Below are 22,607 nucleotides of genomic sequence, written 5' to 3' on the forward strand. Positions count from 1 at the left end.
ACACTGTCAAGCATCTTTTAAGCCTGAAATGACCTTTGAAAATCCATTTAGGGATTTGAATCTCTCCCCTAAACGTGGGATTTGCTTCTTTGTTTAATTGTTTACCATGATGAGTTTTTAAAAATTGATGCCATAAAAACAGGAGCAGCCATGCTGTTCCTTATGAACTAATGTGTTTTTCACTTCCTGGCAAAATGAAATAATGTTATAAGTAGTCTTTATTTTTTAATAAATGTGGAGAATAATCTTCTCCAATTTGAAGCAATTAGACCTCCTGACAGGGAGTTGCATACATCTGACTTGTAGTTGTGTTATGTGACTAAAAAGAAATACAAACAATGAAAAAGGTGGGTTGTAAAGAGACAGAGAAATCAATCAGCTTTACTACCAACATGTAGCTTGGTGGTGAATATGGAACATGGGAAAATTGCAGATTACAGAAATGGTAGAAAACTATCGGCACATCTATTCCTTTTCTTGTTCCCTGCTACTGCATGTTTGTCCATACAGCATTTATTATTTTTTTTTAAGCCATTAATGGTAAAACATGCCCATGAGCAATTTCACATGATACAATTTTGCAACGCTTTAATCTATACAGTTCATTAAAAAATAAACTATTAAAACTACCACTCGGTGTTGCATTCAGATTTTTAAATTCTATTTCTAGATAATGGGGATTGTTCAGTGAAATTGCAAACAATCTAGCAGCTATCGTTCTAATTATCACAGTTGTCCATATGTTCATATGCAAAGGGAATTTTTGCAATTTCTTGGTCTCATGCTGTGTACTTCTATTATATTCTTTTCTCTGGATCTGGTTTCATGAAGTGGAAACTGCAGGGAAAATTTGTAAGTGTGTCTGTCCTTTATTGACAGTGGAGTGGGGAGAAGTTTGCATCCAGGCTGCAGTGTCCTCTTTTTGAAATCTTTGGTTGTATTTTGGGTTTCCCTTTTCAGGTCCATGTCCTTTACTACAGGGAAACTTTTTAAACAAGGTGATGGATATTTTAGTGCAGAATCTACTCAGGGGAGTAAGGTGGCTTGCCCATAGTCCTATGCAAACTGCCGAGCTGTATAGAAACGATCTTCTAGTTTTTACGTGTACAAAAGCAAATAAATAAGGACAGGTGTTCTTTCCTCTCTTGAAACACTAGATAGTTTCTGACCCTTAAACACTAGCCTTTTGCCGATAATAAAATAGAAGAATGCCTCTAACCCTTAGTCTGGATTGGAGTGGGAGGTGGGGGGGGCTAGAAGGGAGAGGAGAGAAATGTACTTGAAACAGTGTAATAAAGCTTAATTGTATTAGTTTTGAAAAAGGTTTTTGATCTTCTCTGTGGATAATTTTATTCCTATAATGGTTGGAAAGATGGAAAACAGCACAGAACAATCTTTTTTATTAGCTGTTGCTTTTATATTATTCTGCTTTTATTTGTTGAATACACACAGACCTTGATGTATGTATGTTTGTTTGTTTATTTATTTATTTATTTCTCCTTCCACTGTGCTAAACCCTTCCAACTTAGGCTTAGATATGCTTTTATATATCTGTGTATGTATGTGTGTGTCTATATTAGAATAAAGCTATTGGTAAGGGGATGAGGTGGAGAGGAGCTCTGAAATAGAAGTTTGCTTTCTCCACTGTCTTCAGAGGGGATGGTCACTGGTAGCTCAGAGGTCTTGGGCTGGGAGTGAATGAATGTGATGGCTCAGTGTGGAGTTAGAAAGCTGAAATTTCTGCTTCTAAGGATCAGGCTGTCAGGAATTCCCCCCTTTTTCCCCTGCTGTGCTTATCTGTAACCTCAGGTCGGCTTTGTCCCACTTCTGCATGATCACAGGATTCAGCAGTGGGAGACTTAGATATTTGTTTTTGAAGGATGTTTTGAACTGTTGATGTTGAACTAAGTACCTTCCTGGTAGGATGCTAAGAATAGTTGTGTTATATACTCCTTACAGTGTAGTAGACAGAGACTGTCCTGTTTCTTCTGACGGTGGTCAGTTTTCAAAGACTTGGAAGCAAGATGCAAAAAAACCTCACCAAAACAAAACAACAAAAAAAGCTTTTGGAGAAAAGTTTGAGAAAAGTTTTCCTAAGTGTTGTCAATCGGAGGCTGACACATGCCGTGCTTTAAAAGAGTTTATTTTCATTCAGTATTTTTATTCACCGTAATGGAACTTGGATTACTGCCATTGTTCTTCTACGTGCCTCAGACATTTTTCCTGAAGCCTTGTTTAGCTCTTTGCTTCCGATATCATGTGGCAGTGTGTGCCACAGGTTAACTTATGTACTCTATAATTCTCTATTACCAGTTTCAAATACTTTTTTTTTCATTTAATATCCTTTATGTGAAAGAAATAAAAGGAATTCCCTTCATTATTCATTATCTGTTCCCTCCTTTTACCTTCCCATTAAGCTGAGCAGTCCTTACCTTTTCAGCCTCGGCTTGTGTGAATGATTTTTTTCCAGGTTTCTCATTCTACGTGTTTGTCTTTGGGCCCTTTCCCCCTTGCGGCTGTGTCTTTGAGATGTATTGACCAGAATTGAACTCAGTAGTTCTGATGAATGCAGCAGATTGTGTGAATACATTATCCTTTTATTTTGTAATCTCTGAAAGAGTACTGTAATCTACTGGACAGAGCACAGAATTGGAAGCAAAAAACTGCTCATTTTCTAATAGCTGTTTCTCTTTTGGGAGTTTGAAACAATTACTTAGTCCATCTATCTCAGTTATTCCATCTATATGATGGAATAGCTTATAATGGGAGGGCAAAGTGTTGTGAAACAGTAAAGCTATAAAAATGCTAAAAAGGCTTTGCCTTTAGTTTTGCATGAGATGAACTATGGGTGTACCTTATTTCAAATAGATCTTGAGAAACTCAGTTTCTCTAGACAGTCTTATTAAAATTTTCACAGGAAAGGGCATGTATGGAAAAATAATTTCAGTGTTTCAGCTTTTAGGGTTTTCCCTACATCATCTACTAAAACACTGGAAGAAGTAAGACGGTGAGTGCAGCGGTGCTGTGTCACACTAAAGGTCCATCTAGTTCAGTAAGCTGGTCCTGACTGTGACTGAAAGTGGATGTCCAGGGATGAGCGTAAGATCAAGGCAAGTATATGGGATACTTGCCTCAAATGCTTTGATCATCCGGGCTGGTCATCTTTGAAACTCTTCCACATCTATTTAATCTTCTCTGTGAGGTGTGAACCAGAACTGTGCATACAGTGCTCAAGATATGGGTGGACCATGAACATATATGGTAGCTATATCAGAATCACTGTTTGGTTCTCTGTTACTTTGTAGTGCCTAATGCTTGATTTACACTTCTGACTTGTGTTGAGCCAGTGCCACGCACTACTGCTACTAGCAGCATTCAGCTATTTTGAGTGCAGGTTTGAATGCATGAAGTAGCTGTACTGGGATTAAACCAATGCTGTGATTTGTTGATGGGAGGTATTCTTCCCACTGCGCTCTTCATTATCAGTTTGTCAGGGGTTGTGAGTGTGTGAAGGGGTGGTAGGTTTTGTTCTGCCTGCAGTGCAGTGCATGCTTTTTAGACTTCTTTTTTTTTAAATCAAATTTTATGGAACAAATTCCTTGCAGAGGATGAGGACACTGGTGATGCCCTTGGTCTTCCTCACTTTAACTCATTGTAGTTGTGTGTTTCAGTCTCTTGTGTTGCTTGTATGTTTTTTGTTTTGGAGTGCCTGAAATATTTTGGTAATCAGAAAAATTACGGGGAATAGATCCTTTGAACTGACTATTTCTTATATGACTGTGTATAATTGCAGGATTTTGGAGTTGGTGATACAGACATGCCATTCCACACCTGTGTTTCCAATGTGACTGTCTAATCTCCAATAAGTAATCCAGTAATGAGACCTGGGTAATTTGTTATAAGCTGTTAAACTTCAAACTCTGACTTTTTAGAGTAATTTTATATCTCATCCATGTAATTTGGAATTGTTTCACAAAAAGTGGATCTTGTCCTAACTGTTTTGAAGGAGATTTTGTACTGTAGTGTTTCTCTGGGTAGAAAGAATGAGAGTTGGACCTAATAATCTATAAGGAAAACCTTAGAAACACTCAATTTGAGAAGCTTAAACTGATGTTCTTTCATGCATTCATATGTTACTGAGAAGCAGGGAAGGAGGGAGATGGAGGGAGCTTGGTATGAATAGTTAACGTATATACTGCTCAGAACTGGGATTTTTATTAAGTATTCTGTGTATGCTTGGTTCCTCTAAATGATAGAAACATCCTTTAAAAAGTATGATAAGAAAGAAATGCAGTCTCTCCTGGAACCCTTCGGATGCCGGGAGATTTCACTTAGCATATTAGTTGCATACTTTCTCCCAAGTAAATATTTGTTTGACTCCTTTTGCTATTTGGCCTCTTGCTGGGTTTAACCTGACAAAGGTTAAGGGCAGTGCTACAGTATAGCAAAATACGGGCAGCTCTTTGGAGTAGTGTAAAATGGCAGAGAAGGGCTGAAGGCAATCTCAGCAGGTGAAGTGAAACTCCTTGCTATAGATGATGTCTCTTCTTTGTTTGGATTTTCCTAAGCTCCAGCTCCCACATTGTCTTTTATTAGGTGGCTGTGAACTACTGTGAGCAGTGTGTACATTAATATGCAACGCTTTTCTGCTTCTAGTTTTTCAGAACAGTAAGTAGCACAAGAGGTATTCATAAGCTGTAGAGTATTTATGCAAGTGGGAAAGGAATGCATTAAACAAATAACTTTTTTTTTATTAATAAGGTAGACTGCACCTTTTTCTCTGCTTAGCTTCACAAATCTTGTAATTTTGTGTGTGGCATTCGCCTTGTTTGGTTTGTTTAAATTAATCTCCTTTTGCCCTTGCATTTACCATTTAATTCATGTTTGTAAAGCATTTAGGATGTGTAAAGAACAGGAGGCAAACTTATTTTTGTTTGTTATTCTTTTTGGCCTTGATCCTTCTTCTTGGAGCAGTCTTCCAATTCTGGGGCACCAAGGTCATCCCTACATGTGAGTCCACTCATTTCTATGGTTTTTGGCCAGTAACTCATCTCAATAAAAATCTCTGCAGAGAAAGTGACAGCAGCCTGGGAAAAAAAGCCTTCCAGAATAATAAGTTCATGTTGCGTCTTCATCATCAACTTTCAGCAGATTCTGCGGGGCTGAACAACTGATGTCACCTGGCAAAGGTGGCAGGGGATTTCTGTTGCAGAGGCCGAGGAATCAGTTCCCTGAGTTGGGATCTCAGGCTGCGTCTGTATTCACGAGACCTACAGAGCACTCGCCTACCTTTGAAAAAGCAAGCCATGTTGAGGTGTTCTCTTCAAATGAACCCTCTGCCCTCTCACTGGGAGTTAAAGATTCAGTGCCCTTTTCTAAATAGTTGAGATGTCTTGGCAGGTGTCACCGGCACCATTTACTTTCTCAATAAAATGGCCTGTAATGTCTTAGGGCTGCATGTGAGCTATTGCTCTGTGTGTAAGGGCTGCTTTGTTTGCCTCCATTCACTGTATTGCCAGTCACTAGCTTACTGCTGTAGCCAGTGCTGTGGGGTACTTTGAGGAAGAACAGCTAGTGTGAAACCAAATTCTGGTCTCAAAAAGTGTGTTTCCCTTTCAGAAGTATTTCTTGTCCCTGCCTTTGTAATTGAGCCTTACAAAACACTTTACAATTTCTTTTTTTTTTTCTTACCTAATTTGTTCAGTTCTCTTCTCATCCCGTGCCCCTGCTGCAAACCCTTCTTGCCACAAACCCAGCAGTGCTTTATGCGAACCTACAACAGCTGTGATCCTAAAATGCAGTTTGCCTTTCAGGCCAGTGGAACAATATAATGAAGCACCCCGTTCATCAAACTGTGGGTTTAATCTTCTGAACACAAGAAGAATAATCCCCAGTATAGTTTTCTGAAATACGCTGATAAGATCCATCCTAAATCATCCAGATCACTTAGCAGTTGCTCGGGCTGTCTGTTGAAGGCTGTGTGGACGTAGTCTTTCAGGCAGCGGTGGCTCTAGCAGTCTCTCAGGGCACAGCCTTTGATATTTAGAGAACTGAAGATTTTGTCCTGTGTGTGCGTTAAATTTCTGAAATTGTCATCTGAATCGGTCCTGACCTCCCATCCTCTTCCTCTTTTCAGTTATTCACAGACGTTAAATGTCATGCTGGGGGAGGAGGAAGGAGTACGGCATCCCTAATTTCTTCTTTCCACTGGTATCCGTTAGGGCTGAACAGCATCTAGAAGAGGCTGGCTTCCTAACGCTTCTCCGTTGTCTCCCTGTCTGCAGGGAGAGGTTGCTTCGTTGTTGCCGTTGGCCAGCTTGCAAACTGACTTCCAGTACCCTGTGCTCAATTCATCCATTTAATGGGTATTTTGCTGAAAGCTTGTAAAGTTTAGTAGTTAATATACCTCAGTACACCAGCTCTTAGAGATCAGATAAATTGATTGGTAATTTGATGAACTCAAAGAACATCTACAATAGGGTAAATAAAATGTGTTAGATGTCAGCACTGCCTCTCTGCCTTTCTCTGCAGTGTGTATGTTCTCTTCAATATGTGTTGACTGATGTACAGTACATTACATCGAATTACAAGCAGCCTCTATGCAAACAGCAACTGAGCGTTTGCTTCCTCTTCAGTCTGGACAATAAGTGTAGAGATGTGTTTGCAGTCTGTGTGCTCAAGGGTGAACTGTCAGAGCCTTACGGTGATTTTGTTTCCCTGGCATTTAGAGTACCTTTGCAGAGGGAGAGAATGATGCTTATGGGCTGCTTCATCTTGGAGGAATCCATCCTCAGGCTCGACTTGTGAAATAAATGTGGCAATGTGTGGTTTGAACTTAGTGTCTTAACACTGAATTTAGCAGCTGAATTTAGATAACAATCTGGTATCTGGTCTCATCAGTGTATCACTATGAAGACTTGTTAAAGGCAGAACAAAAAGACCTAGAATGTGATCTTGTCTCTTTGTTAGAACTCAACACTGGAGTATTTGTCAAGTCTAGTCCAAAAAGAGCAAAACAAGGGGTGCTTTTGTCTTACTTCTGAGAGCTTTCTCCATTATCTAATATTTCTGATACCCTTCCTTGCCATTTTTAATTCAACCCAATTTTCTCTTAATTTTCTTATTGCCTAACAATTTAAATTTCTGTTTCCTCCCTCTTTGTGCTGTTTGTATGCTTGTGTATAAGCAGAATGGTATTTATGAATGTGTTTATATACATGTAGCACTGCTACCGGTAAAACCAGTGCTTTTCTAATGGAAAGCAGCAGTTGCATGAACATGCATACATATACATGCGTATACACACACACACACGGAGTCTGTCTCTCGCCTATTTTTACTGTGGTGTAGCTGTGCCTTAGCACCAACTACATTATCTTACTGCAATAAATACCAGTGCTGCCTGTTATTTCTGTGCAATTCACCAACCAGTGTACAATTAATTTTTGGCCCTGTTATTATTGCAGTATTGGCTATTTTATAAAACTGTAGAGAGTTAGAACAGTGAATTGATTAAATATGTTCCAGACCTTAGGCTGGAGTCTGTGCGTCTGCTGGGATTTGGATGATTGAAGTTTGTACTTCTCTTGGGATATTCCAGATTTAGACTTAGTCTTAGAAATTGTTTCAGGTAAGCAAAACTTCCCTCTGTGTGTGGAATCCACTTGCATAAGAGCCTGGGGAATCTGAGGTTTCTGTTTCGGCCTGCAGCAGTCCTTCCACATGTGGCAGGAAAAAAGGCATCACCATTGTGACTTAAAAATAAAGCCGAGGCTTGGGCTCGTTTTGAAAAGGTCCTTAAAATTATGGCTCTGCCCTTACAAAATATGCTGCCATCATGTTAATGGAAAGTATGACTAATAATTACTCTGTATATTGGGCGGACTCCACAGAACATCTCAAATTTGTGCTGTATTAAGTAGTCTGAAGATCAGCCTTTAAAAAGGGACTACTGCATGTTTACAGCGGCTGTACCTTCTGAAGTGAGTGTGTTTTGTAGTTTACTGTGGGTGTGTTAAATACATGTTTCATGACAGCCTAGGGCCACTTCTCTGAAGGTTTTTCCCCATCTGCCAGTCATTTTAAAGAAACATAAATAAAAGAGCTACTCCAATTTCTTGAACATATAATGCACTTTCCCAAGAGACCAGAGTGACTCAGAAGTAGCTTGTAAATAACATGTTTTCATGTTCTTAAATATATGTGCACCGTCAGGCTCACTGTGAGGTCTTGAGCCACTGCAAATGGGATTTGCTTCATCTGTCGCAGAATCTCCTGATCCCAGGACGATGAGTGGTGGGTTTTTTTGTTTGCTTGGTTTTGGGGTTAGCTGGTGGTTTGGCTATATATTCTGCTGCACCAAGAATGATCCCAATCACAGTTTACCATTAAACACCTTGACTCTAATGAGGACTACCTGGCTCACTCATTTGTAGTCCAGCCCCATTGTAAATAAATATGAAATAATGACTAAATTTTTGTTTTGTTTTTAATAAAATAGTAAATGTACATCTTGTATGCACTAGAACTGTCTGGGAGTCAAACTCTGACAAATGTGGAGAGGAGAGTTTTGCCCTGGTAGATATTCACCAGTGGAGTAGCCATCAGATAGAAGATGCTGCCCTGAGCAGAGGGCAGCAACAGCAAGGAACGGCCACAGAGCCAGAAAATGCGGAATGACTGTACCAGTCTCCAAGGGGCCACAGAGGAGGGAGAGATGGGAGAAGGAAATGTGTGAGCTGAGATAAAACTCTTAAGCCTCTGATTTGAGAAGACTTGTAATAACTAGGTTATTTTACAAGAAGAGCTAGCTTTCTTTTCCTTCCCAATTATTGCATTTCAGGTCTTTTCATAAGAAAAAAGGCTTAATTCCTTCTCCTTCCTTCTCCCTTCCCATTCTTCTGAACAGAAGCCAAATTTTTGCTTACATAATTTCAAGCTGCAAGGTTGCTGTAAGCCTGCATGCCTGGGTCAATTGAGGAGTGCCTGGATGTTTTGGGTTTTTTTTTTTTTGTCCCCTAGAGATGTCTTATGATGTATTGGATGGTACACAGAAATCATCTAATTTGCCCTGACATGCAGCAAGCCTTGAACTGGCTGGACTGTGGCTCTTGAAACAGAGAAGACTATTCATGGGCGTGTAAAAATACTGTGTTGTGTGCCTGCCTGGGCATGTATGTGAATTTTTTAACTTCGTTTTTCATAATAGTTATGTATACCACAAAATTTCCTTTGGCTGTTCAGGGAATTAAGTGTAGTATATGAGACCTTTCACCTTTAGGTCATTTGTTGAGATACAGCTTCCGTTAGCAGCAGCAAAAAAGCCATTTCTTCCTGATAGCTAATCACTCATTCGTGTGGCACCAAGATAACTCTTCCTCCAGTTAGAGGCAAGGGTTTGTTGCAGGAAGAACAACAACAACAACAAATTTGTGTCCTAGCTTTTGATTTCTGTGATGGGCAAAGGGCATCACAGTGAGGAACACAGAGTTTGTCCTTGCCAGCTGAAAATAGGACAGTGCTGGGTTATAAGTTTGTTGTGTGTTCACTTGTTCTGTGGAGAGAGGATTTGGCTCCAGGACTGCAGTGTTTGTGGTGTGTGCTTTGCTTTTTTTTTTTTTTTTACCCCTCCCCTCCTGTTGTTCCCCATCAAAAGTATAGTTCTGTCCCTTCTTTGTGTTCTTGTTGTCTTGATTTCTGAGCCCAAGCTGTCCACAGTTGAAGGGCTATGATTTTTTGTTTGGTCTTGTCCAGTAGATGTGGGTGAAAAACTGATACTATTTTCATGAGCCTGAAAAAATGCACTTATAACACTGTTTCCCAAGCCTTTTCTTGTAACAAAGTTTATCAGCTGCAGCAACAAATTTGATAATTACAATGCTTATACCAAAATATTTCTTCTGGAGCTTTAAGCCTACTTTTACTTCTTTCTCATTTAGTCCCAACGTCAAGGTCTGTTGTTGTTTGCATGTAGTATTCCTTACTGTTAGAGACTGCTTTTAGAGATTAAATTCTGAGAGTAGATTTAGCTTGCATCTATGGGTGTATGGTACACCATACATGTGACATTCTTCCATTTATGTTCCTGAGATGCCTTGGCAGCAAGGCTGTATGAGATTTTTCTGGTTTAATAAGTAATTATTTCCATTATTCTGTAATGGGCCAAAAGTTAGAAATGCCTTGTTCCCTTTCCTCTGCCTGGATTCTGTAGTGAAAGTATGATACTAAGCTAGTGGTGACCAAAAGCTATTGAAGGCTGTGGGTGACATCATGCACCAGGGTTGGTGACAGTCATTGACTGTGAAGGAGTGGTCTCTGTCGGAGTATGGGAATGAAGCATTTGTGTGGCTGCCTCTGCTCTCTGTGGGTGTTTGATTTTCATGTTAATATTTACGTCTCAATAGCCCTGCTGTGAAAATGCCTCTCTCCACCTGATTGACGGTCTGTGGTCCTTCTGGGCTTCTCTTTGGAGACTTCACAAGCTCTTTGCCAGCTACAGAGATGTCTCTTCAATGCCTTGTCCTCTTCAGAGGAGGCAAAACAACTCTGTTAAAAGCTGTGTGAAAGAGAAGATCACTAAAAGCAGAGAGAATGAGACTGTCAACTGATGGAAAGGAAATTGCTTACAAATATTTTCTGATTTCTTTCTTATCCCTTTTACCATCCCTTCTCCTTTGTCCTCCTCGGCTTTTTTATCTTAGGATAAACATTGTATTTATTTTCTGTTCACTGTGTGGAGAATTTCAATCCATTTTGAATAGCAAAATAAATATAAAAAGATACTAATGTTCTTTTTCTGGAATAACTGATGCCTTACAGGGAGAACTGGAGGTTATGTGACAGTGGTATTGTAAAGGCAGGCCAAAGGAATCTGTGTTAATCCATTTTCTTTTACTTGTTATCAGTGTTTCATTTTATATTTTACTTTCCTTTTTAAGTAATAATCAATACTACTTGGTAGAAATAGCTGAACAACTTTTTTGCCAGCTGTAAAATAAATATACCGTTACTTATAATGTTTGTCCAAGTATTACTAATAAAGGGGAATGACATCAAGTTATCCTTGTAAGACTGCTTTTCAGCTGTGGACCTGGGAACTTTTTCCAGGTATTCATTAACTGAGGTTTCTAGATCACTGGAAGATAAGTGAACATTGTCCTGATTTAAAAAGTGAGACCCTAATGCTTAAGGTTAGTATTTTCTATAATAGCTTTTGTTGCTTCACTTTTTGGTTGTCCGGGTATGGTATATTTCTTCAGATGTGCTGATTACCTATAACTTGAGCTTGAAGCTTTGAATAATGAGCTCCTGAGCATCTCCAGACAGAGCCGCGAGCCAGTGCACACTTCTGAAAGTATGGATTTGTCTGTGTCATTAACCGTGTACAGTGACCTGTAAAGTCCTAGCTGTCTTTTTGGCTGTAATCATTAAACCAGCCTCTCCTACAGGATAAAATGAGAAGAGAAGCTGCAAGCATAGTGAGAGAACCCTGACTGAAAATACAAATATCTTCAGAAAATGCTCTGGGAGTAATAATAATAAAGAAAAAGTATGGTGGCAAAATAAATTGCTGCTGATATAATTTTTCTTCCTCTCCCAAGTTTGCCTCTAGTATGGCAGTTTTTCTCCCTTCGATAAATAAATGCAAAGATGAGAATCGCTGCCAAAACCTGTCACATTTCTGGAACTTTCAGCCCCTGATTATTCACATTAAGCCTCCCCCCCCAAGCAGTACAGTATTCTGAATATGTACACCCACCATTCTGTCAGATCTGTGCAGTCTGCGTCTGGTTCATCTTCTGTGTCTTTGATGTGCTCCATAACGTAGGCAAAGAGAGGTCTGATAGTCTCTCTAAAAACCTGACAGTTTGTGTGACAATCTGTCCACGAATCCACAGGCTCCTTGTCAACCAAATGAGCCTTTGAATATCAGAGGTTTTCGGAACAGTGCTTGCAGCATTGCATATGCACTAAGGGGAGAGTACAACAGGCTTCCTTGTAACCTGAGAGATGTCTGCATTTTCCTTAATCATTCCAGGGACATCTCATCATTGCTTGTTGGCTGGTTCTCAGCCCCGCACATGTCGGGGTTATTTAGCAAAGCTTGATTTACTGGAAGCTGCACATGGAGAATAATTTGCAGTTGGGGGTAGAGGAAAAACCCTGGGAGGGGGTGGAACTTGCAGGCTTTGGTATGCTTCTGGGTTTTGGTGTTTTTTTTGTTTGTTTGTTTCTTGTGGTGACTCTCTTCCTTACAGTTCCCTTTACCCGTGCAAGTACGTGGATGTGGTGCATTTTCTTCAGTGTTCTCCAGTCCTCTTGCACATCCTTCTGCTTTGGGTCCCTCCTATTCTGGTTTCCTCTGGGAATCCAGTGAATTGCATTTCTTAGCTACCTGTTGTGGAAAAGGACGGGGTCATTAATATAGTTTAGATTTTTAAAATTGGGACAGGAATTATTAACTGGGCCAGCTGCTGCAGTTTATAAATGGGGCTTAGAGATATTCTCAGCAGAGAAAGCTGGGAGTTTTGGTTTCAGCGTGCCTGTCCGAGGTGGTGGGAGTTCTCTTGGAGGCTCTGTCAAATATCAGCTTTGACATGATGGCATCAAACCTTAGCTATAATGTTCCTCTGTTCCTGAAATAAGCTCCTGTGATGGGCCTAACAGGGGAATGTACTTAGTATCTTTTTACATGTATGACAAGTACTTGATGACTGCCAATTTTCTGGGGTTTTCTTTGTTTTGTTTTGTTTTTTCCTTTTCTTCCTCCATCCGAAGTGCTGGTCAGCCTCCTAGTGAAACTTTCAGCTGCATACCTTGGCACTCTAGATATTCTGGCCATTCCCTTCTTTCTCTGTTCTCCGCTTAGCGCTGATTCTCTGCACACCTGTTACTCTCTCTTGGACAATGCCCAGTTGTTAGAGACAGCGTTCAGTGATCTAGGAGTTTGTCTTGGTTGTGTGATGGATCGGCTGATAGGACCCAGGTATCACTACTGGACTAGCTGTGCAGCTGCTCAGCCCTGGTACAGGGATTTAGCAGGCATTGCCATGCCCTTAAAGTCATGGACACTACGTTATCTGTGCAGGTCAGCCACGTGCAGGAGTTCTCTGAAGCAGATGCTGAAAACCCTTGATGTTTAATCAATGCCTGGGAAGCCTGTTTACCTGCACTTGTCAGGTATAATTGATTCGGGCATTTACTGTGAATTCTTCACCTAAGACTTCTTGCTCTTATATTAAACTTCCACCTAGGAGGAGAGCGGAGCGATACCCTCCTTACAACAGTTTTACCGTTAATCTGGGCCTTTCACGTTGCTATCGCTGCCCTTGTCAGAAAGCCTGGGTTGTCTGCTGGCATTTTATGGCCTTTCTCTTTGAAGGTGCTTTTACTTTGCAGAGTTTGTGTTTAAAGAATTACTGATGCTTTATTTGCAGTCTTTCAGAACGGTGTGCTTTAAAGCAACCTCATATAAACGCAGTGTTTAATTCTTTCTGGTTTGTTATTTTTTTCTCCTTTTTCCCCTTTTAATCACCTCTGTAGTAATAATTTCTTTGTTGCTGGCTGTCTTTCTAAGTTGAAGATAACATGGGGCTTTTCTGCATGTTTCCAGTGAGGCACTTGCAGCTCTTCGGAGAAGTTCCACATACCATCTTTCTGTGGGGTACCTGTTTTAATTGGACTCTTCCCAGGGTACCTTCGTAGAGACAGTCTGAATCCGGCGTGTGATCTTGGTCTGGGTCTATAAACCCATTTTCACCCAGATGGAGTATCTCGGTGTGAGACCTGGTTCTGGGAAGTGCTGGGGTATGTAGCTTTGTTTGGGTCACTGTGCTTTAGGGACTGTAGCTTAAGCTTTTTGTGCCTAGCTTGTTATCCACAGGATAAACCCAGCTGTGGCCCTTCTCCCCAGCTCTGCCTCCCTCAAGTTTTGTGGAGGTGGGTATTTTGTGGGATTTTATCTTTGGGAAGCTGTCTAGATATGCTACAGAATTAATATTTTGCTTTCAACTCAGGGTAATATTGCAGTCGTGAGTAGATCTGTTCAAACAAGAACATACTTCTGCCCATGACTAGTTTAACTTTCCTGTGTTGTTACTGTGGACACTGCTCTTTTTCTGTCATCTCTGAATCTTAATCCAAAATTTATGATCTTACAGTTTATTGCCAAAGGAAAGAATAGAATGACACAAACTCAATGCTCTCATTTCATTATTAGTCTCAGCGGGAGGAGTGGATGAACCCACACATGAAAAGCAAACAACAGAGCTGTGTTTAGAAGTTGGGTTTGGCTGAAAAAAGTCTTTTTCCCTATCGGCAAGCTGTTTGTAGTTCCTTGCATCTTTCCTCTACTACCTTTTGAGAAAAAAACCATATGAATTCGCATAAAAGCAGTTTTAACCCTTGGCTTCTAGGCTCTTGTGATATGCTTTATATGCATATTTCTGTTCTGTGTTAATTGGTTTCTATGTGTATATGCCCTTGTGCTTGATAGGATGGAGAAAATGTGAATGATCTCTTTTAGCTAAATGCTAGCTGATACCAACAAACAGGCTGAGCAGGAACTCCAGAGGAGTTCCTGTCGAGCTCAGGAGGTGAAGAGATTGCTTCTTGCACTGTGTCCTGAAATTCCCAAACTCCCTGTTTTGGACTGAAGTTTATAGCAGTGATTGATTGTGTATGTTGATTTTAACAGATCCAAAGGGTCGTCCAGTGAATAGATTGGTTCAGCTCATCCGCCTCTGTACCTGCGGGAGGGGTGCAGGTAGATGGGGTAATTTTTCAAATCTGTTAGGAGCCATTTGCATGAGACTTCTGGGCAATGAGAATGAACAACCTGATTTATAGCGCCTGTGAACCAGTGACCCGGTGAGGTGTGTGGTGCCCGAGTGTTACCTTTGCTTCCCTTAGGCAGTGCTGTGAGCAAAGGTGGTTCCTGAAGCCTGCACTGACCGACGTTTTTCCGCAGCGTCCCACTGCTCCTCGTGGCAGCAGCTGTGTCCAGAGCGTGTCCGTGTTCCCCGTCCCCAAGCGTGTGCGGGCAGGCGACAGTTGTGCTGCTTTATTGGGATGGTGTGAGGTCTTATTTCTGGCTTCAGAAGCAGCTGGAAGCAGGAATTTGTACGTCTCCTAGTTGACATTTGATACGTGAGAAGTAACCTCTGTTTTCCTTTCCCCTTTCTCTCCCAAATCTGCGGTGTTTCCTACTCGCGGGGCACACCACATATTCCCCCACCACGTGGCACTGCCTCTTGTGCTCCTTTCGGCTCGAGTGGGGTTTGCGGCAGGAGGTTTGCTGGAAGCTGGCGAGCGCGGACGTCAGGAGAGGGGATCAAAGCAACGCGACTGTCAGGTGCGAGGCAGATTGTACCATCTAATCCCCTGGCTGTCGTCTGCAGCATTTGTCAAGGCCTCCACTGGTCTGCTCCGTTTCATCAGAGGTATCACTAGCATTCATCTAGGCTGGCAGCATTTCAACAGTTGTTAATCCTCTTTGTATCTTTAAACACTGTGGCCACTGACAAGCTTCTATACTCTGAGGTGTCAAAATAATCTCAAGATAGCTGTGGTGATGGTCGTTGGGGTTTTTTTTTGGGGGGGGGGGGTTTGGGCTTTTTTGTTGTTTTTTTTGGTTTTTTTTAAATCCAAACACCTCATGATCTATTGACCCAGGCTGAACTCGATGGAGAAATCTGCATCCCAGTGTCAGGTTTTTGCTTCTGCTGCTTGATGTTCACAATGAATTTTGCCTAAAATCTGATTAATTTCTAGGTCCTCATGCTTGCATTGCTTGGTTTTCTGTTTTACGTGTTACCGCAAGTAGGGCATGTTTCACTGAAGTTGTAAGGATTGTGGTTTAATGTCAATGTGAGAATGAGCTGGCAGGGTTTTCTCTTTATGCTTCAATTACTTTCCCTCCTGAAATAACCCTGAGATCTTCTGCTATATTGTTTTCTTAACTTTCTTTGCTATATGTTGTGGAAAGGGCCTGGGCAGTGTAGCGAGGTGTAGTAGTGAGTGTTGGAGTTTCTCTCCATGTTTGCAGCCAAGGAGGAATGCTGAATTGAAATGACTCCAAATTTAGCTCTGAGTTTTAAAACTGATTCCCTTTGGAAGGGCGATTTTTAATGCAAGGGTGTTTGGGGAAGAGTGGGGAGCAAGGGTATGACAGCAAATCTGTTGTAGAAGAGCAGCAGGGTAAAGGAAAGTGGTTCTGTTGGTCTTTAGGCTCTAGTTATGTATTTTTATAACTTCTCGGTGGTTTTACTATTTGCTACGAAACATCATTTAATAGCAGGGGGAAATCTTTCAAACTAACATTTCTTTGTTTAGTTTGTTTGTCCTCTCTGGAGAGCTCTCTCCCCATATGACAAAGCTCTGATGTTCTGAAGTTGGCTCCCCTAAGGCTCAGCTTTATTGAGAGAAGTGAAACATTTTAGGTAGTTCATTCATTCTTTCTGAGTCTCTTGTTATTTGAGCCCTTATGGTGTCCTTTGGTCATGTTTTTAAACTTATTTCTGCAACTAAGACTGCCAGGAGCTTTATTTAATAATAGTTGAGGTCTCATGTTCAACTTTTTCTTTGTGAGCTGCCATTTTATCTCAAGCATCAAATATTGTGAGAGTAAATTAAAAACAGCGTTGGTGTCTCGTAATTTTGTGTTGAATGTTCGCTCTTCTACTGTGCAACTGAATATCATTTTATGAAGCTAAAGGACTTCACTAAGACTACAGGCAGCTCAGGCTTTGTTTCAAGTGTAAATACCACACCTTAATCCTGCTGAATAGCCCTTGTGTGTGGGCTGCTCTGCTGAAGTCATGGGAAGTGCATAGGTGGTTCCTGGCTTGGTTCTTCATTTGCAACCTTATTATAAAGGCCTAGATTTTTGTAGGCCGTTGGAACATTATCCCCTGCCATTGTGTGGTAGGTAAAATACTGAAAATTAAGCAGATCTTGCATCTGAAGTCATATTGATGAGGATATTTGGAAAATTTTTCTCTGTGAGTAGAAGCCCCAAATCACAGAACCTACTGTGACTGTGCCCATGCTGAAAGCCCTGTCTGTTGCCCATTTAGCCCATTTGTTGCTCCTTTAGTGTTTAGGACAAAAGTGAATTCGACTTTCCCTGGAGGCCAAGGAAAACCTGTTTAACAAGTCTGCTTGTTGACCAAACTCAGGTTTAAATGGTGAAAGTCTGTTTTTTCTTACTTGGGGAAGCATTTAAAGATACTGATTCATAGCATTGGAAACACTGCTTCATTGGTTTTTAGGCTTTTTGAGGGGGAGAGGGTATAAGATGGCAGAGAGGTCTGATCCAAAGGCAAGAGGCTCAGTTGGATCACATGCAAAGATGTTTCCTTTTAATTTTTAAAACTCAACAACTTTCATCTTTGGGTTGAAGGTCTTCTGTGCCCCTCCTTGATCTTTGCATTGTGCCATGTGCCTTGTGGTTTCTTTGAGGCCAGGTCTCTCCTCCTTTCCCTCACTGAGATTCTTGCCTCTCCGTTCAGGTTCTCTCTTGCCTGCTTTTATCAGCTTTAGGATCCAGAGCTCTTTCATACTGGTTTCTTTCCCAGCTATTTTTGTCCATGCTTGTAGTTGATGTTGTTGAGATGAAGCTGACCATAGTATTGGGCAGTTGAACTCTCTCTAATAAACTTAGGCAAGGTTGGGCCGCAACCACTTCAATCGACAGTGCAACCAGCAAATTAATGTTGGCTATTTTTCCTTTCTTTAGGTGGGTTAAATGCCAACCTCATGCTGGGTCTCACGTACAACGTATTTGTTCCTGTTTTCCTCTCCTGCTGCTGTTTCACTGCAGAGTGCTGCAGGCTAATAGTATCTGACGGGGCTACTTCCTATTGCCTGAAAAATGTTTAATTTTACTACCTTGCTTTCTCTCTTTCCCAGTTTCTCTCATTTTGATCTCTCAAATCCAGTCCCTTTGAGAAATCAGACAGTATGAAATATGAAAATTGCTTGGGTAGTAATTGGAGAAACGGTGAGACTTATGAAGCCCATGGAGATAACGCTTACATGTACTTATTCACATTATTTAATTTTTAATGGCAAATTTAATTAATGAAGCACAGGTCTTGTGGTTTCATATGTGAATAAGTAACAGCAGGGAGCTGAAAGTCATGAGGTCTGTTTACAGGACAGAGAAAAAGGCTCCATTAAAAGCTGAACTTTTCATTATAGGGAGGAGAAAAAAGGGTTTAACAGCATAGGAGTTTGACCATTATGTAACACGTAAGTAAATGAAAACATTAATGACAATTTGCTGGCAAAATGCATTTTGAAGTGGTTACTCCTTCACGATCTCTCAGTTTAAGCCTGTCTCCTAGGTTAAAGTTTGGAAAAGCAAAGTCAGTTCTGTGGTTTTTTTGGTACGCGACATAAATTTAGGCACCAGAGATAAATCGCTTAAATATAGCACCTTGAAGCCTAGGCTCTGAAAACCTGTATAAACCTTCCAATTAGCTAAGCTTCACACAACTTCAGTGATACAGGCAGCTGTTATCCTTCGCTTGCAGATGGAAAATGGTGACTTGCCCAAGATTGCACAAGTGGCAGAACTGCTAATAGAACTTGAGTTATATCTGTCCTTTTCTTTTTCTAACCACTGAACAATATGTGTCGTCTCATCATGCGCAGGACCACAGCTGCATTTATGGGAAAATAAATGAAGAAGGGCAAGAATAGTATTCTATATAAAATGGCCATATTTGGGGAGAGACGAGATAGCAGCTAGAACCAGCCCTAAATGAGTAGCTGTCCTTGCTTTCAATACCATTTTGTCACTTTTTGATTGATTATTGCATATTTTCTGCATGTGCCTTTTCAGACTAAGGGCCTTGCAAATGAGCTTTGAGTGAGGCAATTGCAGCTATTTCAGTATAAAGTCCAGAGGCTTTGCCTGAAGCAGCTTTATCAGCAGTTTAGTGACACAAGACCTTGCAGCGAAGTCGCTGGGGGTGTGCAGCCATTCCCTTCTGCTGTTTGTGCTTGGGAGGCTTGTAAGTGCAGCCAAGAGAAGGAATTTATCCTCCATGTTCAGCAGCTGAGTAGTTGTGAACTAAAACTCTTTCTGTGCAAGCTCAGGAGAATTTAATGCAAACCTCTTAAGCCCTGCAGCAAGACACTCCAGACTCTGTTTGGCAGTGCCTTAACTGATACCTGATACGCCTCCCTATGTTGTTAAAAGAGAAACAGGCTGCATAATTTTCTTTTAAAGAATAAGTAACCTAAGTAGAAGCACTGAAATGTAAAATGGATTTTCCAGTGCTAGCAGCCAATTTTGATACTTGCATGTCAGTAACTTATAAGATCCTTCACAGCAATTAATGAAAAAAGAGAACAAAACACTACCTAACTCAAAATAACTCAGTGCTGGAAACACCTTGTTTTTGTGGTTACATGGAATAATAAAAGCTGACGGTTGGTTGTTAGTGACCTTTTCCCCCCTCTTTCCCTTCACAAAGGTGAAGCACGAATGGAGGACATGTTGTGGCCTTGATGCATTTTGCTGAAAATAATCAACTTTTTAAGCCTTTTTTGTGTTCTTTGAACTGAATATGCAGTTTGTTGTTGAAAATCGTTATTAATTATACAAGATAACTTTGTGATGGGATAAGATCTGAGGTGCCTTTAATTTTTAGAGCTGAGCATTATATTCTTTGTTTCAGAACGCAGAGATCTACAAGCTGACATCTGAGCAGTACCAGGAGGCAGCCACCAAGGCAGAGGAGTGGATAAAGTGAGGACCCATTTTTGTTCTTTTCAGCAGTTCCAGTTGCATTTCATAATGCTCTGTGTGTAGCTTCTGGATATTGCTGTAAACGGAGTGCGAAGGTACCTCCTGTCAGGTATTTGGGGGGCTGAGGAGTTGTAAGCTAGCACCCTCTCTTTCTGTGCCAAGCTTGACGAAATTTAGTATTAAGTTGTTAGATCTTTCAAGGGAGAATGAGGGAGAAGACATGGACTTAGAAAATTCACATTAAATAGGAATATTTACGAAGGTTTTCAAAATGGCAATGGAACATGTTTAATCTGTTCAAACTTTGACCCAGTGTATTTAACCTACACGTTGCAGCATTGCGCTAGTGCATGGGAGTAGGAAGAATGGCACCACTTCTAAAGTTTTCATTGTCTGGAGAAGAAAAAGGTAAACAGTCTAGATCTTAGTCCTGTAAATTTCAATCAAAATAGAGTTGTAATTATCATGAACGTTTTCTTAGAATGGGTGCAATGATTCTTCTGGCCTTTTTTATTGGCCTTGGCACAATTAGTGGACCTTAATGTTGTCTTTTTATCGTGAGCATATTTAGTGTCTAAATTCCATTTGTATTTGCCAGTAGTGTTATGTAGCTTATTGTTCCACATGCACTAACAGCTGTCCAAGAAAAAATATTTTCTATAATTCTTTAATATTAATGAGTCCAAAGCAATTACACTGTCAAGAGCAGCACTCGGATCTCAGTTGGGTAAACAGTTGGCCAACATGCAGTAAACTGGAGTAGCAACATATGTAGTCCAGTTGGGTCCAGTCCAGACTGTATGATACTTAATTGCATAAATAGATAATATAGTAGTGATGAATATGTTAGTGGGGTGTGCAGTATATTGTGCTGTCTTTATTTAAAATTATGTTTGGCTGCCAAAGCATCACATAACCTGTTGTAATTTCACATTTTTGTTTGGACAGTCAAGCAATAAGTTGCTAAAGAAGCCAAAACAAGGAAGCTAAAACATTGCATGCATTTTCTTGCGGTTTTCCATAGCAGCATTCTAAATTCTGCTTTTAAATAACATTTAAAAAATTCATAGGACGCAAAGTTCTGACAGTCTTTGATCAGTTCAGTCTTTTCTTGGATTTGCTTCTGCAGATGTGCGATCAGTTGTTGGGAACACATGTAGCAATGATTTATCCTTGTGACTTTGTAAAGGAAGAGATTGGGACCTTAGATTATGTTCTTTACTTGCTCTTACAGACTGTAAGTAACCTTTTTTTTTTAATAGTAGTCTAAAGTTTGGTTTCTGAGGTTTCAGTTACATTTGGTCTCGTCTGTTTCTTATGGAGATGAAGACTGCTAATGTAGGAAACTCAGGAATGCAACCACTTCTCAAAGGCTGGTGGCTGAGACCGATGCAAGTGCTAATGACTTTTTTCTTTCAAAATTTAGAAAATGTGTTTATGGTCTGTCAGGGGTTCCCTCCCCTTTTTTTTGGGCCTTCATCACCTGACAGTCCCTGGCTGCTGGCCTTATTGTACAATGCCTTTCTATTTAAAGGCCATATGAATTTGAGCCATCATAAAGGGGCAGATTGTGGCACTAGTTAAACTGAGGGAGAATGTGAACATAGTACTTTCTGTTCCTTTACAGTAGAAATTGCCAGCAATAGCTAGGATTGCACTGAGCTGTGTGTTGGTGTGCACGATGTGGGACTGATAATGCCCTTTGAAAATTGTACATGAGGGAAGAATCATTGCTTTACCCCATCAGCGTGCAGTGTACGTGCCTCTTACAGCAGTACGCAGTGATCATTTTTTGAATTGTTGCCTCGGTGTACAACACACTGTACAAACACTTCTAAAGGGTGCAGATGCCTCGTGTGTGGGTCATGGTAAGGCTGGGACAGGGTCAGGGAAAATTCCTTCGTGCATTGGCATTCATTCTTAATTGGTAGGACTTGAAGTCTGCATGTTGTGAGGTCCTCTGGTTAGGTATTGTACATGCAGGTCCTTCTACAGCCTGTTTATGGTAATAAATTACAAGATCCTGTGACTTCAGTAGAAAGAATAGTTTGCTTATCCTGTTTTGCGCTTTCATATTAGACATACAAGCACAGAAAGTGCTAGGATAGGTAAGACTGATTTATGCAGATCTAGTAGCTTGGTTGGCAGGAATAAACTGACACTCCAGCAAAATTACATGAACTGGAATATAGCCAAAGCATGAATGAAGTGCAGGTCTGCCTGCTGCCAGTGCTGGACCACGACAGCTCCTGTAACAAAATGAAACCGGGAGTGGCACTTTCTCCATCTGCAGAGCAGAGTGCATCTCCTTCCCATAGTGTCTCTTCCCTAGCTTATATCATCCCTGTTTCACTGAACTCTTTGACCTGCCCCTGGTGCTTGTGCCTTGTGAGACTGATCTACCCTGTATTTGCTGTCTTCTGTCATTGTGTATCAGCATAACTGATGGAGGAAGAGGGGAGTAGAGCTGGGGCTGTTTCTACAGTGAGTACCCTGTTTTTCAGAGTCCATGTTGAAGCAAAGATAAGAAAGAACTGAAACAAAAAAAACGGTGTTTTGTTGGCAATTATTGACTTCTGTAATTCTGTTATCAACACCTACAGCTCTGCACAAATGGTCAAGTGTTCCATAGACTATTTCCTCTCCTTAGTAATCATCAAGTGTTGCAGGACTTAAGAATATTGTACAAGCTTTCCACCAGTGAGTTAAATACTTAGTGCTGAGCTTCATATTAAATCACCAACACAGTCATTAGCTCTTGGTTTCTACTTCAAGGTAGGATGCTAGGCTTGATGCCTGCACAGCCTGACTCGTGCAATGGACTTTGTTCCTCATCTCTTCACCTGAA

At 40.8% G+C, this 22,607-nt stretch overlaps 1 protein-coding gene across 6 annotated transcripts in view; it reads left to right on the top strand.

The window, feature by feature from the left end:
- The window catches only part of CHCHD6 (coiled-coil-helix-coiled-coil-helix domain containing 6), a 115,871-nt gene that overhangs the window by 42,180 nt on the left and 51,084 nt on the right, over window positions 1-22,607 (top strand). For 2 of the 6 annotated variants that reach the window (XM_049826165.1, XM_049826166.1), the window contains one exon: window positions 19,689-19,759. The exons of 1 other annotated variant lie outside the window; for it this stretch is intronic. In XM_049826165.1, the coding sequence (XP_049682122.1) occupies window positions 19,689-19,759 (71 nt within the window). Of the gene's footprint in view, window positions 1-10,403; window positions 11,127-19,688; window positions 19,760-20,888; window positions 20,997-22,607 lie in introns of those variants that run through there. 3 more of the 6 variants (XR_007509256.1, XM_049826167.1, XM_049826168.1) reach the window with 3 other exon arrangements.

The sequence above is a fragment of the Accipiter gentilis genome, chromosome 23 (assembly GCF_929443795.1).
Source record: "Accipiter gentilis chromosome 23, bAccGen1.1, whole genome shotgun sequence".
In the NCBI taxonomy this organism is placed as follows: Eukaryota; Metazoa; Chordata; class Aves; order Accipitriformes; family Accipitridae; genus Astur; species Astur gentilis.